At 39.0% G+C, this 26,116-nt stretch overlaps 1 protein-coding gene across 2 annotated transcripts; it reads left to right on the plus strand.

The window, feature by feature from the left end:
* Positions 1–188: 188 nt before the first annotated feature.
* On the plus strand, positions 189–24,512 carry ric8a (RIC8 guanine nucleotide exchange factor A). 2 transcript variants are annotated; one of them, XM_026174833.2, is made up of 16 exons: positions 189–311; positions 1,284–1,558; positions 6,969–7,016; positions 7,265–7,282; positions 10,622–10,835; positions 12,634–12,785; positions 12,887–12,967; positions 13,483–13,582; positions 13,899–14,086; positions 14,213–14,307; positions 14,399–14,549; positions 14,850–14,945; positions 15,041–15,185; positions 17,501–17,645; positions 19,087–19,206; positions 20,793–24,512. In XM_026174833.2, the coding sequence occupies exons 2-16, from the start codon at positions 1,466–1,468 to the stop codon at positions 20,932–20,934; spliced, it is 1,788 nt and encodes a 595-aa protein (XP_026030618.1). In that variant the 5' UTR covers positions 189–311; positions 1,284–1,465; the 3' UTR covers positions 20,935–24,512. The 2 variants fall into 2 exon arrangements, with proteins under 2 accessions (XP_026030618.1, XP_026030620.1); XM_026174835.2 differs by lacking the exon at positions 7,265–7,282 and having other exon boundaries at positions 190–311.
* Positions 24,513–26,116: the final 1,604 nt, after the last annotated feature.

Consider the following 26,116-nt stretch of genomic DNA (forward strand, 5'->3'; position numbering starts at 1 on the left):
TGTATACTGTGCCGGAAGAACGGGGTTTATACCGTTTATCAAATTTTAAGCAAAACAGTTAGACTCATGTGGTAACACAACAAATTGAAGGTTTAATGTAGTGTAATTCATCTACTTGATAACTGTATTTTGGTTAACTACGGGTAACATAAAACCTTCACCCCGCACGCGCGTTTGCTTTGAATTTTAAATCGAGCACACTAAGTAGCGTACACGCACGCCCACGTCTCGTTCGAGAAACGCCCAGTTGATGGCGGTAGTGTAAAGAGCGCAGACCCTCGTTACCTAAAGCGAACGTGTTTATCTTTTAGGTATGTGTTAGTGTAATTTTATTTACATGGCGACAGTTAACAACAACAGTAACCTCAAAACGCTTTATGATGTCAGTTTAAATAGTATATCAGAGAATGGCATATGAGCAGCACTTGATAATGTGCTATTACTGTGTATTATTAAATTGAATTATCAGTAAAAAGAAGATTCTGCTCAACTTTCAATTCACTGGACTGGCTACTGCCACATTAGTGAGGACTGTGGAACAGCTCAGAGTCGGTTTGATATGAATTTTTTTTTCTCACATGTTTGCACTGACTTGCTCACTATCGCTCAGGTTACCGATTGGAAAATCTTGCACACAAAGGCCGTTTGTCTTTTTAAAGGATAATCGAAACTTTTGGGCTTTCTAAAATGGCATCAGTGATACATCAATTCAAAATACAATGTATGTGGAATTCATTCTCAGTTGTTTTGTGGCTTCAAAAAGGTCTACATTATTAAAGCACTGCAAATTCTTCAATTTCACTGCTCATGTATAGAATAATAATAAATATCACTATTTTATTTTCACTTCTTTCTTTCTATTCTTTTTATTGAAACGCCACTATGGGGACACCCAACAGTGTCATTGATGGCTTACTTTATGTTGCAATTAATTGCAACAATTTTGAGCCAGCACATTGAGCTTCGATATGATGAAAGGATAGTTACTGAACGATGTTTCAGTCTCACCGACCCGCATTTGTCTAACGTGTGCCGCACTTCACAGTTTCACTTCAAGCTGAATTCTCTGCCTCCAATACTGCTTTTAGAAACTCTGATGAACACCACAAGCAGCCCGCAGTCTGAGAGAGGAGCGTTCTTTTACAGTCGTTAGACTTTGCATATATAGTGATGTCTAATGTTGCTCGTTTCTTGTGGTCCACATCCTCACTTGTCTTTTCCATTTACAAAAAAATAATCACAAATTTTATTTCTCCCGTCTTTTCTTGGGACTCTAAACGCAGCACTTGGCTGGCACAAATCCCCGTTCGCTAATCGCTTCTCATCAGATCGTCGGGATTCAGACGTCATGCTTTCATCCGTCAGAGGTAACGGAGCATAACGTGAATCCGCAGTCCGGGGAACAAACATACAGACATCCTCATCATCCTCATCATCATCAGCAGCAGCAGCAGCTAGCTCAGTGATGATGAACATGGATTTAAGTGCCGTTATAGAGGAGATGGAGACGGGCGACCAAGACTCGGCTCTGACGGCTTTACAGAGCTACAACAAGCAGGTAAACACCAGCCCTCCAACATCGGGAGGAATCAGTGCGTTGTAGAACAGCTGTTTGAGTTTATGAAACGCTTTCCATTCAGAAGATGATCCTGAAATAATTGCCAAATCAGAACTGCCTTCAAAAGTAGAACCTTTACTATATTAAATGGGGTTTAAAGCTGCATTGTACACCTTAATAGCCTATACGATATTGTGTATTGAGCCACCCCTTCTTCTTCTTCATGTTTTGCTTTCACGGAGCCAGATTTCCTCGTAATTTTAAAGGGATATTAAGCAACAGTTCTCAAGGCTTTCTCTGGGTCTTTCAAAGTTCTTCTTTGGAATTCGCTGCTTTTCACTCATTTTCAGCCCAGTCCTTGTACCTGACAGATTTTTGACATGACAGCAATGTGTTTTTGACGGTTAAGCAACTGAGCACTGACCCATGAGTCATTCAAGCTTAAAAAAACATCTAACTTACGGGATGAACCAGTACTGTGTCTGGAATAAACGAGAACTTAAAGATCCAAATATAAATTGTATCACTGGGAACTTTGTTACAAATAGCCTGTTGTAAAAACACATTCCCGTTTCTTTAGCTGATTCTATAAACATGACACATACCTGAGAGATGCATCTGACCCTTGATCCATCTACTGTTTACCAAAGAAATGGTCTCAGTGGAAGGGTGGCTGTCAACAACGCATTCTTACACCAAACTACACAAAAACTGGACTGAAAATAAGTAGCAACAGGTCTTATTGAGTGATGAATCCAAAGTAGATATCTTTGGTTTAAAACATTGCCAGTGTGTATAGAGGATGTCAGGAGAGAGCTGCAACAAAGGTACAGTGAGTGTCTATGGTAAAATATGGAGGAGGCATGTTATGGTTTCGGGCTGATTTTAGCCAGTGGTGCTGGGGATCTTGTCAAAATTCATTTATGAATTCATTTATGAATGCAATAAAATGAGTGCCATCAGATTTGGATCCACAGTGCAACAGCATCTGGAAAGTGTGTGATAGTGGCTTAATTTTTCACTTTTTTAATGATAAAGTGAATATGCTGACAATGCAGTAAAGGCATACCTGGATATAAGACACACTGAAATGCCGTCACAAATTCCACTGGATGTGAATTGGCCTCCCCAGAGCCTGGACCTCAACATTATCCAAGTATTGTGGGATCTGCTGTTGGTGCTGGGAAATTGGTAGAACCACCCATATCATAAATCACCTAAATTACTTAATAAATAATAAATGAATATTAGATAGGATAAAACATGGTTTATTTATCCCAAAGTTGAGACATTCATTGCACCAAAATAATAATTTCAATAATAATAATGATGTGGCATAAGTTGACAGTAAGTGTAATCTATTTAGCTGCCTATTAATTCCCTCTTAACCCTTTGAACTTCTGTGGTAGTTTAGTCCCAAGTTTTATTATGTGATCACCAACATACAAAGAGTTGAGCCTGACACAGTTTGAATTGCAGGCAAGTCAGTTTCATAATGTGGTAGAAAATCAGAAAGAAATGTAAAAAGAAAAGAGAGAAATATTTGTTGAAAATAATTATTTTTAATTCATGTGAGCCACTGATCGTAAAAATAGAAATGGGAAATGCAAGTTAGTTTTGTCACAAATATCTACATCCATTGCATCCATTTTCTGCCACTAATCCAGGTTTGTGTCACTAGGCCAGCAGTCTAAGAAAAAAAGCCCAGACGTCCCTCTCCTCAGCCAGCCACAGTTTTCCAGGGGGACACCAAAGCCTTCCTTAGCCAGTCAAGGCATATAATCTCTCCAGAATTTCCAGGGTGTTTGTTCTGAGATTAAATCCTAATTTCTTGCAGAATCTGACATGTACGTATGTCGTAACTCAAGCCATCTAGAGAGGTTTCTCTGTGCTCTTTCAGTTTTTCTAACATGTGTGATTTCCTTGTAACTCTGATACACCTTGGAAAGGAGTCAGTGTCAGGACACTGAAGAGTAATGGGAAAGAGCACTGTGGGAGTTTTGAAATTAATGTAATTAATGGATTCATCGCTTAGATACAGAGAAAAAAAGAGGACAGAGAAGCAGAAGCAGTTACTCGAAGATAATGAGATCATGTTTAAGATCAGTGCTGAGGTACATCCAGTAAAATGTCAAAGATTTCAGCTGCAATGTTTAGTGATATTACAGATATTTTATTTCCATTTTAAATTCAAGCTTATCATAACACATTATACTACTTCCCTTAAACCATAAGCTTACTCTAAGACTGATGATATTAATTCATATTTTATCTATAACTCTCAGGATTATCATTACTTTTTAGATTAGTTATTTTAGGTAACTACTTTGTACTCTACGTACATTATTAAGTTAGAGCTCTGGTGTTGGACCAAGGACACTTGGACTCTGGCTCTTGAGGCCTGGAGTTCCCTACCACTGTTCTAAGATATAGTGTTTTGTTAGCCTCTAATTGTATGGAAGCACAAAAAGAGTACAAGCTAAAGGACCTAAAGTACATACAGTCATAGCTCAGTGTGTACTGTTCAGTGTAATTAATTTATAACATAGCTTTTCCAAACATCCTAGTTTTTATTTGACATGCTTACATTATTTTACTTTGCACACTGATCAATCCCAGCCCATTCTTCTTTGGCAAATCTGTCAGGCTCTCCAGATTTGTTTGTTGGCATGGTCTTTGGTCTTCAGGTCACCCCACTGATTTTTCAATGGGATTGGACTGAACAGGTGGACTGATTCATGTGCTTTTCTATTCTCCCAGAGCACTCAATGCTTTACACAACATGCCTTATTCACCCATTCACACCTATCAGTAGATGACCCACTCTACCTCCTGAGCTACAGCCACTCTGATTTACCACTGAGGGCTTGAATTCCTGAGTCAATGTTCACTTTGGTCTTCTGGAGATTGTTCTTCACCAAGAGTGATGCATGTTTGGGGTTGTTGTCATGCTGGAAGATAAAACAATGACCCAGAACCAATTTTGCTGCTGAATACTTCTTTCAAAATCTTCAAATATCCTTCTTTCTTCATGATTCCTCCTGCCTTCGTAACATTCCTAGGTCCAGACGAACTGATGCATCCCCAAAGAATGATACTTCCACCACTGCGTGTTCTTTGGGTTCTGAATTGTGTACAACCTCACCCTTATTTCTCCAAACATAAGCAGCATCTTTATGGCAAAGAGCTCTACTTTAGTCTCATCTGACCAAAAGGCACACCTTCAGATGCATAATCTTTCTCCAGGTTGTCCTTAGCATACATCAGTCTGGCTTGAAGTTGACACTTCTGCAGAAGTGGAGTTTTTCTTAGTTTGCAGTCTCACAGTCCGTGAGATGGTCTCCTTTGATACTACAATTCATGATTTTGGTCAATCACTCACCAGTGCTTTGAAAGTTGTTCTGTGGTGTTTAAAAAACATTTCTCACTAGCTTTGTTTCCAGAGTCTTTGAAATCTTTTGCTTCCTACCTCTGCAAAACTTGCTCTGTACTGTGCAGCTCTCTTTAAATTCCTTTATGATACTTGTCAGTCCAGTTCTTTATCCTTGGAAATACTGTAATAACTTTGTATAACTATCTCCTGCTGTTTCAGTGTCAACAAGTATACACTAATTTCTTTTGTTTTTGGCACAATGGTTGTGAACGTTCAAACCCTAGCTGAAGTTTTTAGATAACCCTCAGTTTTAACTTGATTCTATTAATTTTGAGCATTACAGAGTCAAAGCACATCATGTATATGTTCGTGTGTGTGTGTGTGTGTGTGTATATATATATGTATATATATATATATGTATATATATATATACATATATATATATATATACATATATATATGCAGACTACAGTGGCTTCCAGCTTGATGTCAGCTCTCCTGAGCCAGCTGAAGCTAACCACACTGTCACAAACACAAGAGTATCAGTGTTACCATGTAACTGAGCTTGGTGTCTATCCAGGTCAGTTAATGTTAGAAATGATAGTTGGAACTACATGTTATATGTATATGAAGTCACATGAGTTTTGTTACATTCTGCAAACCCCAGGTGCACCATGCTTCATGGCTTCCTCAGCACGGAGACTGTGTAGGAGTTAATCTCAAAGGCAATAGGATTAGATTTTCTTATACACAAATAGATTTAGCTACAGGCCAGTTAAATCCTACTTCACCAAAGAGCTCGTACAGATCAGAAGCTTAGTGGTTGTTACAGGACACTGCCATATTTTGAGTTGTAGACTGGAGTTAGTCTGCTCTAGTTTTCCAGCCTTCTGGGAGTTGTGGGAATTTGCATTAACATAAATATTAGTAGGGGCACATTAATGAAATAATGGGTATAACTTATGTTTATTTTCCTTAATTCAGAACTCGGTATTTGAATTAAGTGAATGATGTGGATTAATTTTTAGTAAATGGTCAGACTACTTCAGCATGTGTGATGGACATGTTTCTTTTGATGTCAGCATCAAAAGACAGCTACAGTGAGGCTCAGCTTATCTGGTACTGAGGCTATTTGTATATAAACGAACAACATCTGAAAGGAAGTTGCTCACGTTCTCATTTGTAATCTGTGATAATTGTGTAAATCCAGACAACAAGTCAATAGAAAGGACCTTTGTAACTTTGTAACTGAAGATGCTTCTTTGATGAGAGGTGTCTTTACCAACTGAAGTCGATCTGCCTATTTTTTTCAAGCATTTAAGACTACCATGACCTGAATGACTGAGGAGCTACACAGAGATATGACACACTGGAGAGATGTCTTTTGGAAGGCTTACGCATGCATTAATGTTCTGCATGCATTGATGGATGGATGATTGCATGCTCTTTTTGTAATTTGAAGCCTATCTTCAATTAAAATATCTAAGAAAAAATATGATTACTAACATTAGAAAACTCTCATACAGAAAACGGTGTTCATTAAGATTCAGATAATGAAACGACCCAGAGGTTCAGTCAGAGTTCCTTTATAATACACCGGGGACTGGCTTTCTCAGGTGTGCTGAAATTGGGTCAGCTCCACCTACTAGATACCTGAAAGCAACAAGAAAACAAGGCCAGCACACTGGCTGTCACATATTTCAAATGATGTGATGTGGATCATTTTTACATTTTTGCTTCTTTATTTTTTCTCTCTACTTTGTATTATGATTATTCGGTTCAATTCTGTTGATATATTGCCAGTTCAAAACAAAAGTTAACTCAAGTCACTTTACATTGCAAGATCAAGATTAAACAATATTAGAAGACCCTAAGACATATCTTCTTAGTTGTAGCTGAGCGATGTACATAGGAGAATGGATGGCTCGATTACTGCAAACACAACGACTTATTGGTACAAATAACATAACACAAACTTGTCTGCTTCTTCTATCCACTGACTCCCTTTTTTGTGCTTTGTACTTCTCTTTTCTTCAGATGAACCAGTGCTTTACATTCAACAGGGATGAGCAGAAGGACAGAGAGGTATTTATAACATTTCCTATTTATACACATAGGGCAAATAATTAATTGATCCCCTGCTGAACTGATAAGTTCAGCAGGGGATCATCTGGATCGAAATACTTCAGCTTGTCCTTTCCAGTCTGTTTACATTTTTTTTAATGTTCTGTGTAATTCAGTTTCATCTGAAAAAAAAATTGGCTAAGGATTAATCATTTCTTTGGATGTACCAACATGCTTTATGCTTTCCTTTGTATACTCGCCTGTTTTAGGAAGGAAAGTTACAAAAGGTATGAATAACCAATGAACACCATGTTGTGCTCTTCCATTAGAAACCTAGAACCCACAATTTATCTTCAACTTGTGACTCTTTCTGGATGGGGTCCTGTTAAGAATTCATTATAGGATATAAATAATTCATGAGATGAAAATGACAGTAGGAGTGATTTACTTCTCGGGGATTATCAAATGCTTGTAAGGATCTGTGTGTTTAACCAGAGGAAAAGTAATGATCTGCTCTTAAATGGCAGTGATTGGCCAGCTGTGAATAGATTACATCCCATAATTGTGAAGTTGATAGGGTCGCTCTTGTTACGTCAGTTGAAGGTTCATAAACACTGGCCTAACAAAATGCTGTCAGATTTGGACAGTATTCACTGCTCTTTGATTTCTCAAGGTAACTGTGACTGAAGTCATTGTGTTTCATCTATGATCTGTACACACTGTGTGCTGGTGTCGGGGAGGCTGAGGGAGTTGCAGCTTGTTTCAGTGTTCAAAAGACAGGGAGAGCTGGAGATTCAGTCAAAGTGGCTTTATAATGCAAGGGGACTGGCCTTCTCAGGTGTGCTGCATCTATAATTGGGTCAGCTCCACCTACCAGATACCGGAAAGAGACAGGCAACAAGAAACCAAAAAAACAAGGCGAGCTCACTGGCTGTCACAGGTACATTACTGAAGGGGCACACACTTTGTGTCCAAACCAGTATGTACATTGTAATAAATATTTCCAGAATTATTTGCCAGACAAGATAAGCTAAAATGCTAAATGTGATTTTCTATAGATTGTTTGTGCAAAGTTACAAAGAAACATATTCTTGTTTGTTTGCTGCTGTTCACAATCAAAACATTAGTGCTTCCACCATACTGTTTCAGGAGAGCCAGACCTCATAATATGTACATGTATATACACAGGTATATACACAATTTTAATAAAACTTTTAATTTGAAATGTGGTTTAGTTTATTACAAGTTCTTCAGCTGTTCCTCAGCTGGATCCATGATACCATATACCAATATATAAGGTAAGCAACTTGTTGTAAAACACTTAAAAATGAGTAACATGTCAAAGAAAACCCAACAAACCACCCAAACCCTGATGGTATTACTCCATCATTTAAGCCAGTTTACCTTCCTGTCAAATGAGAGCTGCAGACTAGTCACAGACTGTTAGTGTTTTTTTCCATCTCTGACTCGACTACTTAACACAATAACACCTACAGCACATACAGAAATAAATACAAACAGAATCCAAGTGGAAGGCTCACAGTCTGTTATTTTAGCATAGCAGTCATTTTTAATTTAAGGTACAAACATGCCGGATTCATTTTTCAACCCTGAAGGCTGCTGTTTCCTCAGCTCACACACGTCTGGTGAAAATTTGTTGGAAATTTCTTACACGTACTGAACTATTTATAACAGAATTCTTGGGAATGGGGATTTTTATCTGTCTGCCAAATAAATCTGTCTGGCAATTAATATTAAGATTATTGGCACTAGTGCTCGACAGGGGATGAATCACACGGCCTTTTCCCTGCAGTAAGCTCAGGATAAACAGAATAGGAAATGGAAAACCAGCTCTTATAGGTTGATTCTGTTGTAAAATGAATAGTTAAATGTTTACCTGTTCTAACATTTCCTTAGCGTTATATTAGAATACTCGAGTAAGTGATATATTATATAATGTTGGAGTAAATCCAGGATAAATTGTGGGTTTTTGTCAGTAGATGTAAACACACTTAATCAGTTCAAAGGTTTAAAGAAAACTACAAATAGGTGTGAGATCACAATGGCAATAGTTTAATGGAATCCAATGGGAATTATGAAATGAAGACCTTTGATTTATTCATTTGCTTGAACACTAATCATGCTGGCATATTAGTTTTGATTGTAAGAAGATATTCTGATGATACATAACACAAGAACAAAAACTAATGAGAAAGAAGCAGTTCTGAAGATTAGAAAAAAGAAATCTGGTTTATCATTAAGTATATTGCTGCAAATTCATTCATGGCCTAAACCTCATACAGTTTATTCAGTATTGATGAAAGTCAATCTTTGAACTGATTAAGGTGAATAGCTGAGAAGATAGAACATTAGAACATTTATTGATTAGTTTTATTGTGATTTTGTATCTAATACACCTGCAATTCATTCAGAAAGCAGTAAATATCTAAAAATGTACTTAAACAAACCAATATTTCTGCATTTAGCAGCTTTATCCTTTAAAAAAGCATCTGAAAATGTTTTTAAACAGTATGATTTAGATTCTGTTTGAGAAAATGTATCTGGTTTTGGAAACCACACTGTTTTCCAAAGTGTTTTCCTCTCTGATAAATAGAAGAACAGTTTTATTCCTATAAAAGGAAGCATTTCATCCAGTAGGAAACAGACCCAAACAGAAACTGTAGTTGATTGTTAAGGTGGAAAAGAAAGGTGAGTTTGTTCAGTGCTAAAGGTTTAGGTTTATTTAAGGTGAAGCTAAAGTTCTATTGCATGGCTTCTTTATCCAATAATCATGTGCCCACACTAAGCATACACCTACTTGAAGGTCTGCTAAGCTGTCCTGCTTGTAGATGTGCATGACAGCTTAGGAAACTTTTTAGCAACCTTTGTAGCTCCTTGCATTCGGTCACTACAATGTGGGGCTTTTTATCAAGGAAACCCCTTGACATTGGACCGTTATCATTAGCACTACAAATACTTTGTCACTATCGGTAAGACTGCTGTTTAGTATGTAGTGTTTTTCATGTTTCAGTTTTCAATGTACAGTTTCATCTGTTGTGTTACCCATCCTCAGTAAGAAACAGCAATCATTTGTTCACCACTGGCTGTAGGTCGAACTCACTGATCTGTTATTTTCTGTAACACATTTCACTTTGTTGGCAGTCTTAAGACGGTCATGATTTCATTACAATTAGTCAGAAAATGATCTTAAAAACAGAAGCGTTATACTGCAAATGGATCAAAAATCAGTTCTAACATTGCCTGACTTAAAATGTGTGATGGACATTCATTCAGACTGAGGTCAGAAGCTGCAGATATAGCTGTCAGATTTGGTGTTTCATTTTTCAACAGTTTAAAATGTAAATCTGCCTATTTAAATAAATGTATGTGTCTATTTGCACAAAAAAGGAAGGTGTACTCTGTTGATGAACATCAATAGCCTACAGTCTAACACAATTTCTGTTCTGTTTCTACTGTTCCTCCATGAATACACACACACACACACACACACACACACACACACACACACACACACACACACACACACACACACACACACACACACACACACACACACATATATATATATATACATATACATACATACATGTATATGTGCAACGCAGCATCTGGGGGAGTTAGTGCTCGGTTTCCTGGACCGGGAGTTGCAGCCTTCCTGTCTGCTGGCCTGTCTGGAAACGGTTCGAATCCTGTCCAGAGATAAAAATTGCCTGGACCCATTCACCAACCAATTCGCCATGTCCACTCTTGCCCGCTATGCTAGCATTGCTGTGGACAGTGCTACCACACCTGCCCACAGCCAGTCAGTGGATGGCCAAGGTAATTAATATTGCTAGGTATCAATCCTTTTTTTTTTTTGCATCATCTTTCCAGAGCAAGAAAGGATTGTATTTTAGGTTTTGAGAATTCAAAGATGTAATTCCAAATATATTGTTATGAAGACTTGTTTTGATTTTGAAGATCTAACAGTTAAATTCCATTTTCACTCTCAGTTTCATCAGTTCAGAAACATAGACTTTACTTAGGAAACCTACGTAGGTATAACAAATACTGTTCCTGAATTAGCTTTTTGTGACAGTTCTGTCAAGGCTCTCATCCTTGTTGCTTGCATATTCTACCACCTTTTTTGCCATCAACTTTCCATGAATATGCTTCAATACAGACAGTATATGAACAGACAGACCCTCTGTAGCTTAGGGGCCTCAGTCACACAAGAGGACAAATAGATTGGCACCTCTGTGCAACCACAAAAAACTGATGGTTAGTGAGTGAATTTTTTTGCGATTGCACAGGTTACCTGGTGGGAGGCAATGTGTCTCAGTTTGACTCAGACTGACTGCAGTCATTCTCAGACAGATTGGTCCATCATTATTTTCTCCAAGTGAGGAGACAATGTAGAAGCCCCACATTGAGCAGAGCAGGTTCAGCTCTCAGGCACTCACAATCAAATGCAACAGTACAGTTTAACATGGCAGAATTAGATCCCCCAGCCATGTAGCCTTATTTGGTGAGCTGTACCACTTCCAGATTGTGATGTGAAAGAATCTAAAAACTCAGGAGGGTTAAAGACAGAAATAATAGTTAATTAATAGTTAGTTAACTAGTTGTTTAGTACATTCGTAAGAAAACGACATGCAGGATGTGCAGAGTGTTGATGAGGAGACACTAAAATGCAGATACTAAGAGGCAGGATAACAAAAGGTTAGGTGTTTATTAGGCCAGTTATACTGTTTAACTAGTAATTTACTCAACTATTATTCTAAACTGAATGTTTCATGAGCTATCCCAGCTCATGAAAATCAGAGGTCATGGGACCCATCCCAGCTGGCACAGTGCGAGCTTTTTGAATTAAATAATAAAAAAACTTTTTTGAGATGTATTTTATTGAGATGTATTATGCACAAAAGAAATCCAGTTCTTTGTCCCCTAAACGTTGTATACTGTCACGGTTAGCAGGGCAAACCGTGTGGAATTATTAAAGGACCCAAGATGCAGGCATTACTGAAGTGAGGGAGCTTTATTAATGGAGAGTGAACATACAAAAAGGCGAGGGGGCTGAAAACAGAACTGAGAAAACATAAACTCGGAAAACTAAGCAAAAACAAACCTTGAAACAGAGATGCAGGAAGACACAGAAAATGATGCAGGATGATGCAGGGAAAGAACACAGAATGACGGATGGAAATAATGCAGATGAACCAGCAATGCACACGAGAAACAGGAGGGAGACACGGCTGGGAGTAATTGGACATAACGAGACAAGAGGAAGTGAAACTAGAAACACTGACGAGAGACACAGACCTACAAAATAAAAAAAGAACTCACACATGCAAAGACACAGACTAAGAAACACGGACTTGACACAGGGGCATACACAGGCAGAAATGACTAGACATTAACTGAGGAAGAACAGAACCAAAAACCAAAGAGCTAGAAAACCAGAACCAAAATACATCACAATAATAGAAAACACAAAACGCTGGGTCAAAAGACCCAGGATCATGACATATACTTTATAATCTTTCTCCTCCATCAATAAACATCATGGATTAGCTGAAGGGAGTTCATGTTGTTGGCAGACCAAGCTAAACAAAATTGCAAATCTTTCTTTTCTTAGAAGAGGATGCGGGAGGAGACGAGGAAGAGACGGGACTATGTAGTAAAGTGCTGAAAGAATCTTCCCCTCCTTCAGAAAATCCTGACCAGGAAATGATTGTTGAGGCACTCAAGTCCATCTGCAACATCCTGCTGCACAATGAGACAGGACAGGTCAGTCTGCTGTGCCTTGCATTCCTCAGATTAACACATTTTAATTGGTTGGTGATAATCTATAAAATCTGACTGGATTTCTGTCACTGGGTTGATGTCAGATGGTAGCAGCAGATCTGCAGCTAATTAAAGGTGTGGCAGAGAGATTGAAACAGTGTCATGATCCTACTTGGAACTATGAGGTATGACCATTACTCAGACAGATAGCTCTTTAATGTGAGATTTTCCAAATGTAGAATTATTTGTTGTGTTCACTGTAGAGTCAAACAAAAATGGCAGCACTGGGAATCAAAGAAAAAACACAGCACCATGAAGACACTATCAGAATAAACAGGAAGTAGCTGACAAGGGCCATGTTACACCAACACAGACTTAATGGGAAATACAGGGAAAGCACAAAAGCACAATAAGTAAAATGAAGCTTGAAGGCAAACTGAGGAAAGACACAGAGAAGCTCTAAAGCAGAGACTTAAAACATCAAGACCAAACCAGAGTAATCATGATGAGTCAAAATTTAGTCTCCAAACACAATCTCTGGGTCAGAGACCAAGCACTATGACAACTGTAATGAAAATGTTTCTTTAATGCATTTTTAAAGGAGTACTATAGCTGGCAGATGTAGTTTTTGAAGCGTATTTGTTACTGAATATTTGCTAGAATGCAACATATGCATTCAAAATAAGGTTTCTCTTCACAGGTACGTTTCTTTGACTTGCGCCTAACCTTCCTGCTGACTGCCCTAAGAGTGGATGTCAGGGCACAGCTGGCTCAGGAGCTTCATGGTGTCAGCCTTCTAGGTGATTTGTTACCTTTTCCAAGGATGTTGTGTGATTGGTTTAGCTTTCTTTGTTTCTTTGTTGGATGAATATGGAAAAACAAATATGAGAGGTGGACCTTAGCCCAAAAGATGGAGTCAGATCTGAAGCTGACTAAAGTTCAAAAACCCATTCATTTTATTTTCATTTCATTAAAAAAAAAAAAGGTTAAAAAACCCCCAAAACAAACAAACATTATCAGGAAAGCATCCAGATGAAGTAAATTTGGTAAAGACATGGTACAATTAAGCAAACCTAAAGAACCTGTTGATAACTTGTGTCTTGTCTGTAATTCAAGGAAACCACTTGGAAGCCACACTGGGTCTATGCTGCTCAGGGACCCTGGAGACAGCAAGAGCAGGTTTTGAAGGCATCCCGACCGAAGAGCTGCCCCCACTGAGCCGGCAGCAGACAGAACTAGCTATGGAGATACTGAAAATACTATTCAACATCACGTTTGACATAAACAGACGCAAAGTTGATGAGGTAACGAAGCAAATTAGATTAATTAGGAGAGAGTCACAAGATTTAAACATTTTGTTGTAAATTCAAAGAAAGATGAGAGTTCTCTTCATGACTGGTGAACAACTTGTGTCTGATGTATATGTGAAGGAAGAGGCAGCTGTGTACAGACATTTGGGAGCCATACTGAGGCACTGTCTAATGAGCCACGCTGATGGAGAGGAGCGGACTGAAGAGTTTCACAGGTGATTCTCTGTTCTCTGGTTACTTGATTTATATAGTCATTGCTCCCCTGTGACGCCACGCCCTTCATTCCTTTGTCCTTTCTTTTTTCAGCCATACTGTGAATTTACTAGGTAACCTCCCTCTGCCTTGTTTGGATGTATTATTGATGCCCAAGGTGCAGCAAGGTTCCATTGAATATATGGGTGTCAACATGGATGCTGTGAACACGCTGCTAAAATTCATGGAGAAAAGACTTGACCGGGTAAGACGAGCCACAAGTGCATGCTGTTGGTGGTTCATTACCTCTACAGTTAATATGAAATAAAAGCTGAGGTGCACTAAAGTATATCTAACATAAATTCATAACAAATTGCTATGTTGTTGACAAAGGCATGTTTACTACAAACCAGGCTGAGCGTGTCTCATTTGCTGCCCTCAGATCCACATTGTAGATCATTACATTTGAAAAGTCTTAAACCGGTTGTTTAAAATGTGCTCTAATAATCCACATTTTAGCTGCTTTCCTACAACTGACAAGTTTGCATGTCTGTCTGTCTCAAAGGGTCATAAGCTGAAGGAGACCCTTCTTCCATCACTGAACTTGTTGACCGAGAGTGCCCGTATCCACAGAGAGACCAGGAAGTTCCTCAGGTCAAAAGTCAGTTATTCATCTTACAGAGATTATCTCTGAACATTTTAGCTATTTTGATTGTTCTTGTATGTTTATATGTTTATGTGTGGGTTGTGTTTTAGGTGCTGCCACCACTACGTGATGTGAAAAACAGGCCAGAGGTGGGCAACACGCTGAGGAATAAAATAGTCCGCCTTATGACCCTCATTGACACTGACGTCAAGGACTGTGCGGCTGAATTCCTCTTTGTTCTCTGCAAAGAAAGTGGTGAGAGAGAGTGATGCAAAATCACTTTTTTGATGAGAGAGAAGCAATCACTAAGGTACAAAGGTGATGTTAAAGTCACTCCACCTTCTCTCCAGAAAAAAATAAGTTCACACTGAACCTTTAAAACCACAAATTCCTGAGTAGCTCCTCCTGAATACTGGAGTGAGTGTACTGGGTCATTTCATCTAAAATTAGTCAAATATGAGAAAAAAATTCAGTTAACTTTTTGTTGTGCACTAACTTTAGCAAATCTTTGATGATCAACATGTTCTGTCATGATAACCAAGAATGCATCAAAGCAAGTTTTCCCGTGAGCATGTTAAGCTTGTATATTTAATATAAATTAAGATAATTGGAAGAGTCATAGCCCGTCTGTGAGGATATGTGCAACAAGACAACTTTCTGCAGAGATCTGCCATGGCAAAGTATATACATGTAACTGTAATGATTAAACACCTTGGAGCAAGAACTAGCTTGCAACAAACATAATGTGATCACATCCTGACTACACAGAAACTCTTTGAAAGGTCCAGCTGAGCCGGCAACATTACTGACAACAGAGAAGGTTTATGGAACTTTTTAAACTAGCAAGACCGTCCCTGGAAACAGCTGTTTCAGTTCATCAAATCAAGCTGAAACCCACCAGGTTGTCTGCAAAGAAAATAAAACTACCTTTAAGATCGTGAATACGTTAAGAACTACGAGTTAATGCTAGTCAGTACCCAACACTGTTGGCATCTTATAATATTTCTAGATGTTAAGAACAAAGTCTTTGTTAAACAGTATTTTTTTGCTACATTTTCAACAATAGAAGGGACAGTTGCATGCCATCTGATGGAAACAGTGGAAACAGACAGAACGAGTACCCGACACTAACTAAATTTAAAAGATTCTCAAACAAAGGACTGAAGGCTCCAAATAGCTGTACATAAAAATGTTATATTGGAAGATTCTTTTAATACAGAGTAATCACAATTCAAGGATTCAAGAAGCTTTATTGTCATTCGCATCACATGTTTACATGAGGTGGAACGACATGATGTACACACGGTCCCAGAGCGAATAGAAACAGAATAACGAAGAAACTGAATTTTAAAAAAAGTAATAAATAAATAGTTGTTGTTTTTTAAACAAAACAGAATAACAAGTAATAGAATAACACGATAAATAATATGATAAATAGAGTGCAACAACCTGACTACCAGTATGGAGTATGGATATAGAATGTAGGTATAAATACTTTAGCAGCAAAAGGGCATGATGACCCGCATTGATAAAATGACAGTGTCAGTAAGTGTCAGTAGTGATTAAGGTGCTACAATATCAGTTCTTGTCCATTTATGCACTGAGAAGTCTCACAGCATCTGGAATGAAGCTGTTTCTCAGTCTGGTGGTTTTGCATTTAATGCTCCTCAGCCTCCTGCCTGAGGGGAGCTTGACGAAGAGTGTGTGTGCTGGGTGAGTGGGGTCCTTCATGATACAGGTGGCCCTCTTCCTGCATCTGGAGGTGTATACGTCTGTGATGGTTGGGAGGCTGCCTCCGACAACTCTCTGTGCAGCCTTCACCACCCTCTGTAGCACCCTACGTTTCTCAAGTAAAAGAAATGTAGGTAAAGGAAGACCTTCCATATTGCATAGTGTGTTTCACCCAATAAGATTATAAATCGTCTGAGGTATGAGACTGAGGCAGAACCCAAGTGCACTTCAGCTTGAGGTGGTGAACAGCTAGCCAGACATCCTCTTTCAGGATTCACTTTTTCACTCAGGGCCAAGTGGGTCTGGATTTTTTTTCACCCTTAATTATGAACACCTTCATTTAGAAACTGCATTTTGTGTTTCCTTGTCTTGTCTTTGTCTGCTATTTAAATTTGTTTGCTGATCTGAAACATTTAAATGTAACAAACATACGGGAAAACAGGAAGGGGGCGAACATTTTTCGCACTGTTGTAAATATATAAAAAGTTTTGTTTCTAAAGACATTTTTAGGTGTAAAATTGATTTGGTTGCGTTTTTTAGTAGAAACTAAAGTTCATCCATAAAAATGTCACGTAGCTATTTCCTGTACTTATGAAGTTACGAGAATTCATAAATGCTGGAAAAATTAAGGTGACTTAAAAAGAGCCAACTTTGAACCTGCTCTGATAGACTTTGAAGGCCAGTTTTTATAGTATGAAGCATCTCTTCACTGGACATGCTTAGACAAAAAAATATCAGCTTATTTTGAGGTCGTCAGGTGCATAAATGATCCTAATTTCATTGCTCTTTTTATTGTGCTAGAATGCTGCCATTTTAACAGTAATATGCTCTCTTTCAAGTTTCAAGGTTCATTAAGTATACTGGATATGGCAATGCTGCAGGCCTGCTGGCTGCCAGAGGACTGCTTAGAGGAGGTAAAGACCCTGGAATCTACTCCGAGGATGAGGACTCTGAGACAGAAGAGTACAGAGAGGCCAAAGCCCAGTCAGTACCAACAGAACACTATGTCAGCTCCTTATCAAAATTTCTACTTTGCATTTTTAACAACTTAAGGAGGATCATAAGTTGTAGCTGGAAATCGAAGGGGTGGGGGGGTGTATTGAATGTTGTCAGTGTGTGTGCATCACGGGGTGTATGCACACAGGGAATTCTGGAGGAAGTTGGATGAAGTGGTAGAGAGTGTCCCACGGGAGGGAGAGAACGGTGATTAGAGCAGAATTCATTAGACATGCAGGTGAAGGGAACAGAATGTAGCTAGGCAACACCAGATTGTGGTCTGTAGTCTGTAGGATGACTATGAAATCAAGAAGAGGAAGTATGTGAAGAGAGAGGCGAGGATTAAATGATGGAAGCTGAATAAGGAAGAATATTACATAGAGTTCAGTGAAGAGTTGAAGCAGGCTCTGGGTGGTAGGGAAGAGTTATCAAATGACTGGGAAAGGACTGCTGAAGTGATGAGAGAAAGTGCCAACGATGTATTTGGTGTATCCTATGGACACAGAAAAGAGGACAATGAGACTTTGTGTTGTAATGAGGAAGTACAGGAAAGTATTCAAAGGAAGAGGTTGGCAAAGAAAATGCAGGATAGTCAGGGAAGTGAAGAAAGTAAATAGGACATAAGATGAAATATATTTACAACTAAGTGATGACTATGAGTGGTGACTAGTGTTTGATGTGGCTGAGGATGTATAGGGATGTATGTATGTATCATTTATAATATGTTATAATATGGTGTTTGGTAAAGGTATAATACAAAACAAATGAAGAATAGAATAGGACAGAATAGCTTTTTAGTGATATTGTACATCCATCCATCCATCTATCTTCTTCCGCTTTATCCGGGGCTGGGTCGCGGGGGCAGCAGCCTAAGCAGAGAAGCCCAGACCTCCCTCTCCCCAGCCACCTCCTCTATCTTGTCCGGGGGAGCACCAAGGCTGGATCGTCTTTGGCTGCTGGTTAAGTCAATATTGTTTGGAGAGATATAAAACCTGCAGCTTCAGAATCGAGCGCAAAAAGGACGTAAACACAAAGCGCCCACCGACGCTTCAAAATCAGTGAGCTGTCGGCTTTCAGCCCCGACGGCGTGTCCGTGTCCGCGTACGTGCCGTCGTGTGAGAAAGGCGACATCTCACTGATTCGGATGCGTTGTGTCCGCGTTTTTGTGTTTACGTCTTTGTGCAGAATCCGTGTACCTGCTCTGGTTGTAGAAATCTTGTGAGGTTTAACCTGAGATTCTGGCGTTCTGGGCAAAATAAATTTATGTTTTAATGAATCGATATCATGTTATCCAAGCCAAAATCGATTTTAATCGATAAATCAATAATCAAAACCCACCCCTACCTCAGCTGAATTCTTTTTACATCTTTGTTTGTTTGTTATGCACATTTAGCTTTTTTAAAGAAAATATATTTCTGTTTCCCTGCAGAATCAACCCAATAACAGGAGTTGTAGAAGAGGAGCAGCCCAATCCCATGGAAGGAATGACAGAAGAGCAAAAGGAATATGAAGCCATGAAATTGGTCCACATGTTTGACAAACTGTCAAGGTCACTAAAAGCACACACAGTCACACAAGTAACCTGCACTGGTCAAGTTGTTGTCTTCAACAGAAGCCTTTAATGCTATGGTGTAATATGTAAAAGTTCAGCCCTGAAATGCCTAAAAAGTACCAGGTTAATGTAATATATTTGGTTGAGATGAACACTTATATCTAAAATATGATTGTTGAGAATATTTTGCAGTAATCATTAATACCATCACAGTGAAATAAGTGTGAACATGTCACCGATTTTCTAAGTAAATATTTTACTAAAGGTGCTATTGACGTGAAATTTGCACCAGATGTTGGTAAAAACTCATCCAGTTCACACATGCAGAGAAACCAAACCATAGATGTCCATCAATTAAATTATGTGTGATAATGAGAAATGACACACGGAAAAAGTATTAAACACGTGAAGAAAAGGACGTGCAAAAAGGCATAGGAAGTCATGACACCAGCTGAAATTATCAGTAACTTGAAAGCAGTCCTGCCACTTAGTTCAAATTAGTCTCAACTGATGACTTATAAAAATGCCTCACTGGTTTATCATGATGGATAAACCAGTGAGCTCTCTCAAGACCTTTGCAACCTTATTGTTGTGAAACATACTGATGTCACTGGATACAGAAGAATTTTGAAACTACTGAAGGTTCCAGTGAGCGCTGCTGGTGCCAACATCGGGAAGTGGAAAGAACATAATTTTACCATAATCAGCCAGGTGTTCCCCACAGGATTTCAGACAGAGGCATGAAAACAATTATCAGAAGAGTTGTTCAAGAGCCATGGAGCATTTGTGGAGAGCTACAGAAAGACTTGGAATCAGCAGGTACAATTGTTTCAGAGAAAACAATCAGTAATGCACTCAACTGCCATGGCCTGTATGCATGCTCACCATGTAAGACTCCGCAGCTGAAGAGAAAGCATGTTGAAGTGCAGAAGAACATTTAGACAAGGCTGTTTAATACTGGGAGAAATTTGAGCTCTTTGGATGCCATAATACACACCATATCTGGAGGGCATAAAGCACTGCAGATATACTAACAGTGAAGTTTGAAGGTGGGAACAACATTGTGTAGCACTGGCACGCTTCACATAATTGAATCAAGGATAAATGGGAAAATGTACCAAGACATTCTTGATTTAAAAAAAACATCTTCCAGGATGATGAAGATGATGAAGGGCAGATGTTTCAGCAAGACAAAGATCCCAAACACTCAGCCAAGGAAACTTTCAATTTGCTTCAGAGAAAGGGAGAAAAAAGCTGCTAGAAATGCCCGAATCCAATTGAAGATCTATGGAAAGAACTAAGGCTCAGAGTTTATAGAAGGGGCCCACAGACTGTTTGTGTGGAAGAATGGGCCAAAATCACACCTGAGCAATACAGATGACTAGTTGCTCCACACTTGAAGATGTTATCATCATCAAAGGCTTTTGAACAGATTAAATAAATGTTAGGAAACGCGTTGAATACTTTTTCCATGTCCATAGCACCTTTAGAAATATATTTACTTAGAAAATAGAAATTTTTTTTTTTAGTGCTTAGTTTACCCACTGTATATATTTATTTCTGTTGTAATACTTATCCTGCAGAAACCATTTAATACAGCCCATGCAGCTCGGTATGGATGGGACAATGACAGAGATGACTACAGAGGATCTCCATAAACTGACCAACAAGCCATTGCTCCAGTCAGAAGACCCTCCTAATTTAGACAGTGAGGATGAAAACTGAAGAAGGAAACGAATTCCATCCATGACAATCCTAAAAAAATCTGTGTCACTATTTAAGCGATTCATATATCATAAGTATAATTTTGTCGCATTTTGCCCAATTTAATTGGCGAGGAAAGAAAATGTTAATTTGTTTAGTAAATATCAGAAACCGGTACACAAGAAGCCACTTAAATGATCATAAACTCGAATACAGAATTCAGGTAATTTTACAAGGATGATTATTTTAATAGGAATAGTTTTTTCATCCAAGATATTTATGTTCAATAAAATATAAAAATGTAATTACTAGGTTGTGTTATGAAGCACTTAACTGACAACAAGTGGAAGAGAAAATTCCTTAAACACTTTATATAAGGGAAAGATGTCAGGGGACAATGTAGCTAGCAAGCATCAGATGGTCGTTTGTATGGCTGTGGGCATGATCAAGAGGAAGTGAGTGAAGTCAGGGGAGAGGTTTAGGTGGTGGAAGCTGAAGAAGGAAGAATGATGTGCAGTGTTCAAGGCTGAGTTGATACAGGTGGTAGGAAGTGTTGCTACTTGACTGAGAAAGCACAGCTGTAGTGGTGAGGGAAACTGGCAGAAGGGTATTTGGAGAGATTGAGTTAGAAAAGATATGAAGCAGGTTTGGGTGAGTAAAGATAGTGATGGAAATGTAATGAAGAGAATGTGTTCAGGAAGGAGAAGCTCATCAATGAAGAAAACGAGAAAGGACAGAAGTCAGTTGGTGAATCAGGAAGTGTAAAGGATTAGAAAGGAGGAAGGAAAGGGCAGCTATGAAGAGGATGAAGCAACGTGCCTGTGGAGGTTTGGAGATGTCAGGGAGAGAGGGCAGTAGACTGTTTAACACGATCCTGGATAGTGGTAGGATGCCTGAGGGATGGACAAGTAGCATACAAGTCCTGATTTCAATAACAAGAGTAATGTGCAGAGCTGTCCTAAGTACAGATTGGTAAAGTTGATGCCACCATACCATGAAAATATGGAAAAGAGTTGTTGAAGCTAGGCTGAGAGGAGATGTGGCAGCAAGGACCAGTACAGCTTCATACAGAGAGCACTACAGATGCAATATTTTTTTCTTTAGAGTTTTGATGGAGAAGTATGGAGCAGGTAAGATGGAGCTGCACTGTGTGTTTGTGGCTCTGAAGAAAGCATAAGACGCAGTGTGAAGAGGCACACAGGAGTGGTAGGGAAGGTGTGCAGTATTAGTGTTAGATGGGTTCAAGGTGGGGATTGCATTAGGGATCTACAGTCCACAGAGGCCAGGCAGCAGTCTCTGTGGACTATGACATTATGAGAGAACGGAGAGCAGATGGAAGGTAACCTGAGATGTGGAGGTATGCTCTGGAGAGAGAGAGAGAGAGAGATTGCGAGGGAGACAAGTGATCCTGCAAGGAGCAGAGGTACTGTAGGTAAATGAGTTTAAATAATTGGGATAAACACCCCACAGTGTATGAGAGGTGAAGAAGAGAGTCAAGGCAGGGTGGAGTGAGTGGAAATGAGTGTCAGGGGTGATTTGTGAGAGACACATGGCAGCAAGAGAGCAAGGTTTAGATGGTAAGGAGACCTCTTATGATATATGACTTGTAGAGGGTGGCACCTACTAAAAAAAGCAGGAGGTGCAGCTGTTTTCATTATCAGTGACCAGAACGGACAAGGTCAGAAAAGAATACATCAGAGGGACAGCTTAGGTTGAGCTTTTGGAAACAAAGTAGGCTGAGATGGTGTGAGAGATGTTAAGGAGGAGAGTAGATATATTGGACAAAGGATGTATAATATGCTGCTGCCAGGCAGGAGGAAAAGACAGAGAGGAGAATCATGGATGTAGTGAAGGAGGACATGCAGAGGGTTGGTGTGCCAGAGGAGGATACTAAGTGAGAAGGAGGCAGATGGCGACTGTGATGATGTCAAAGTAGAGGAGCAGAGAAAAAGAAGGAATATGTGGGAAGCATATGAAATGAGGAATGATTGGATTCAAGTTATATGTAGGTTTTGCTGTTTTTTTAGGGATCAATTTTTTTAGGATACTGTATTTATCTTAGTCGGCTCCTAAATATCAAAGAATTATCTTCCTTCCTCTCAGAGATCTTCCTTCTTATTTGCACCAGGACCCATCTGAACCCATCACAATCAGTGATGAAAAAAATGTTCAAATTATAAGTCTTCAAAATACATATAGATGGTTGGATGTTTTACTTCATTATTTTCCAGCTTTTTTGAGCCCTCATAAATACAAGATGCAGCCATAAATATATTTCTGAACGCTCATAAGTACAATAACTAGCCACATGAAACCTTCAGGGTTGAAAAACACAGATATCAGCTATACAGTCATTACAAGTTTGTTTCAACCAAACTGAAAACCTGCAGATTTCAGGCAAAGAAAATGTAACCATTGTCCAAATCAGAAATATTACTGTCATGACAACGCATGGTTCCCTGTAATAGTTCTGAATGTTTAGAATGAAGATGTCTATTTAGATTTCATAAAGCTGAAATTGTTTTGTTTTTTTCCTGACAAATACTGGGTTCCACATTGTGACTGTTGTTTACAGGGCACAGGGTAATTTTTTTCGAGTAGAGACATACTATCTGCAGTCTCGTCAAAGGCGCTTGCATGCGAATTCGCATGATAAGGTGGGGCCTGGTTTCACAATGAACACACCCGAAACTCTGGCTGATTGAGACCCACGCCCAGTTTCCCACCTTGGCTCAGGCGACTAGAGGATCATCAGGGGGCCCTTTTGTCCCTCTGTGGGGGGATACTCCCACTAGGTTTATATCTGGGACTCTCCACCATTTGACCTTAGAACTGAAGAAGCTTCTCGGATGAGAGGTGAAACGTCTTCAAGCAACTTAAAGAAGTCCAGACGCTTTTCTTTGCAAGCTCCTTTGACTACGATGACCTGGATGACTGAGAACCTTCACAGACATATCTGCAGTCTCATTCCCATCCACTGCTGACTTTCCCTGAGCCTGGCTCTGCTAGAACCTCTACATGTACAAAGGGTCCGTGATTTGTTGTAATTGATTTGTTGACGTTGTGAGGTCTCTTACAAGTGCAAAGAATTTGATATAAACTCAAAAGTATCACATATTTTCCAGAACCTCCATCCCAGTTAGTGCTACTCATGACAATCAAGAGACCTGTTGCAGAAAAACTGTCTTCATAATTAAAACTAGTCTCTCTTATTTGAAGTTGAACATTGTAGGAGATTTTTACAGAACGCTCTTGCTCTTTGTGAGGACACGATGTATCGTTTTTTTCTTTAGAGCAGTAGAATAGCAAAGTATGAAAGTAAAAGAGCAGCTGTTCAATTTTTGATGGTGGACTCAGCTATATTTTTGAAAAAATCTGAATGACTTTTAGATGCCCATTCTTTTTAATAATGTCCTCCAGATATTTTATTTTTAGACTTGAAATGAACTGCAGACATCATCCTATCAATTAAAGGTGAAATATTCTAATGCAGAGTGTAGTCTGAAACACTATATGTGTACTCCTTTCTATTGTTCTTGTATAGCTGATAATTTTATCGTGGACTGCAAACTACATTAAATGTGTTTAAATGCCCAAAAGTTCTCACATCTTCATTCTCTTGTGGTTATTGTAATAATTTCAAGTAAAAAGAGAGAGGAGATAATTGAATTGACCGCTCAAGAAGATGGTGGAAGGGCTGCAAAGAGAGGGTGCAGATGATGCTGGGTGCCAACCTGGATGCATGTCTTCATGTGTCAGGCTCAAGCAGGGAGAGGCTCTGTGTGCTATACACAGTATAAAACTATGATTTCATCCAGGGTTCATCGTAACAAACAACACAACCAGTCTTTGTTCACTGTCAAGCAAACACTGATGTGCTGCTGATGTTTTTCTTTTATTTCTTCAGATGTTTTTGTTTCCTCGTTTGTCTTCTGCTTTTGTTCCAACAACTACAGATGAGGACAAAATTATTAGTTGCACTATGAAAATTTCAAAAGTATTTCCCAAGAGCTGTTAAACAGAGCATGGTATTTGTAACACAGCTTTTTCAAAAGTCTTATTATGGATGCTTACATTAGTCTAGAAACAAAACTGCCAGGGTCAAAATTATTAGCCCTCCTGATGCTAATAGTCAGTTTTGTATTGTTTTTGCTGGATAACAGTCTGCAGTCATTTGTTGTAGTTCTCAGCAAGTCTCACATGTCACCTGATCATTCTTCTTTGACAAATCGCCTCCAGGTTTGATGGTCTCCTGGCATGAACCTTGGTCTTCACTTCCCCTGACAGATTTTTCAATAGGGTTCAAATCAGGGCTTTGAGCAAGCCAGTCAATAATTCCCTTTGGTCTTCTGGAGATCGTTCTTCATCAGGAGGGATGCATGTTTTCATCATGCTGGCCAGAACCAGTTTTGTTGCTGACTGCTTGAGGTGTTTTTTCAAATCTTCACATATCCTTCTTTCTTCATTAGCCCTTCTGCCTTCATAAGATTCCCAGTTCCAGATGAACTGATGCAGCCAAACGAATAATACCTCCACCACTGTGCTTCGCTGTGGGGACAATGTTCTTTGGGTTGTACCCCTCACCCTTCTTTCTCTGAACATAAGCAGCATCTTTATGGCCAATGAACTCTAGTTTAATCTCAAAAGAAAAAGAAACGCCTCCAGTCTGCATAATCTTTCTCCAGGTTGTCCTTAGCTTATCATCTTCTTTGAGACTACAATCAATCACCAGCTAAGTCATTCACTAGCATTACTGCATTTATTCTGTGGTCTTTAGACACATCTCTCTTTGAATCTTGGTACTGCTTTCTCAATTGAGAACTGAAACCTTTGGTGAAGTTTTTATACGATGCATAAATTAGAAGATAGCCCTCAGTTTTAAGTTAAAACTGATAACTTGATGTTACAAGTTTTGTTATGGTTGATGGGCAGTGGACACAGTGTTAAGAATTTTGTAGGTTCATGATTTATTTTTAGGTTTTGGATGTGATTTGTAGGTTCTAGTTCTCTGTTATTTATGTGTCTGGTTATTAGTTCCTTGGTTTGATGCTGTTAGTTCCCTTTCGTGTCCAGTCAGTCTTAGGCTTGTCTCTGTGTTTTGTCCCTAGCTTCCCTTGTATTGTCAAGACAGCAGATAATCAGATCCATGGGTGTTAGAATATAATTTGACGAGTTTATTATCCAAAGAAAACATAGGAAAACT

The sequence above is a fragment of the Astatotilapia calliptera genome, chromosome 7 (genome assembly GCF_964374335.1).
Source record: "Astatotilapia calliptera chromosome 7, fAstCal68.1, whole genome shotgun sequence".
In the NCBI taxonomy this organism is placed as follows: Eukaryota; Metazoa; Chordata; class Actinopteri; order Cichliformes; family Cichlidae; genus Astatotilapia; species Astatotilapia calliptera.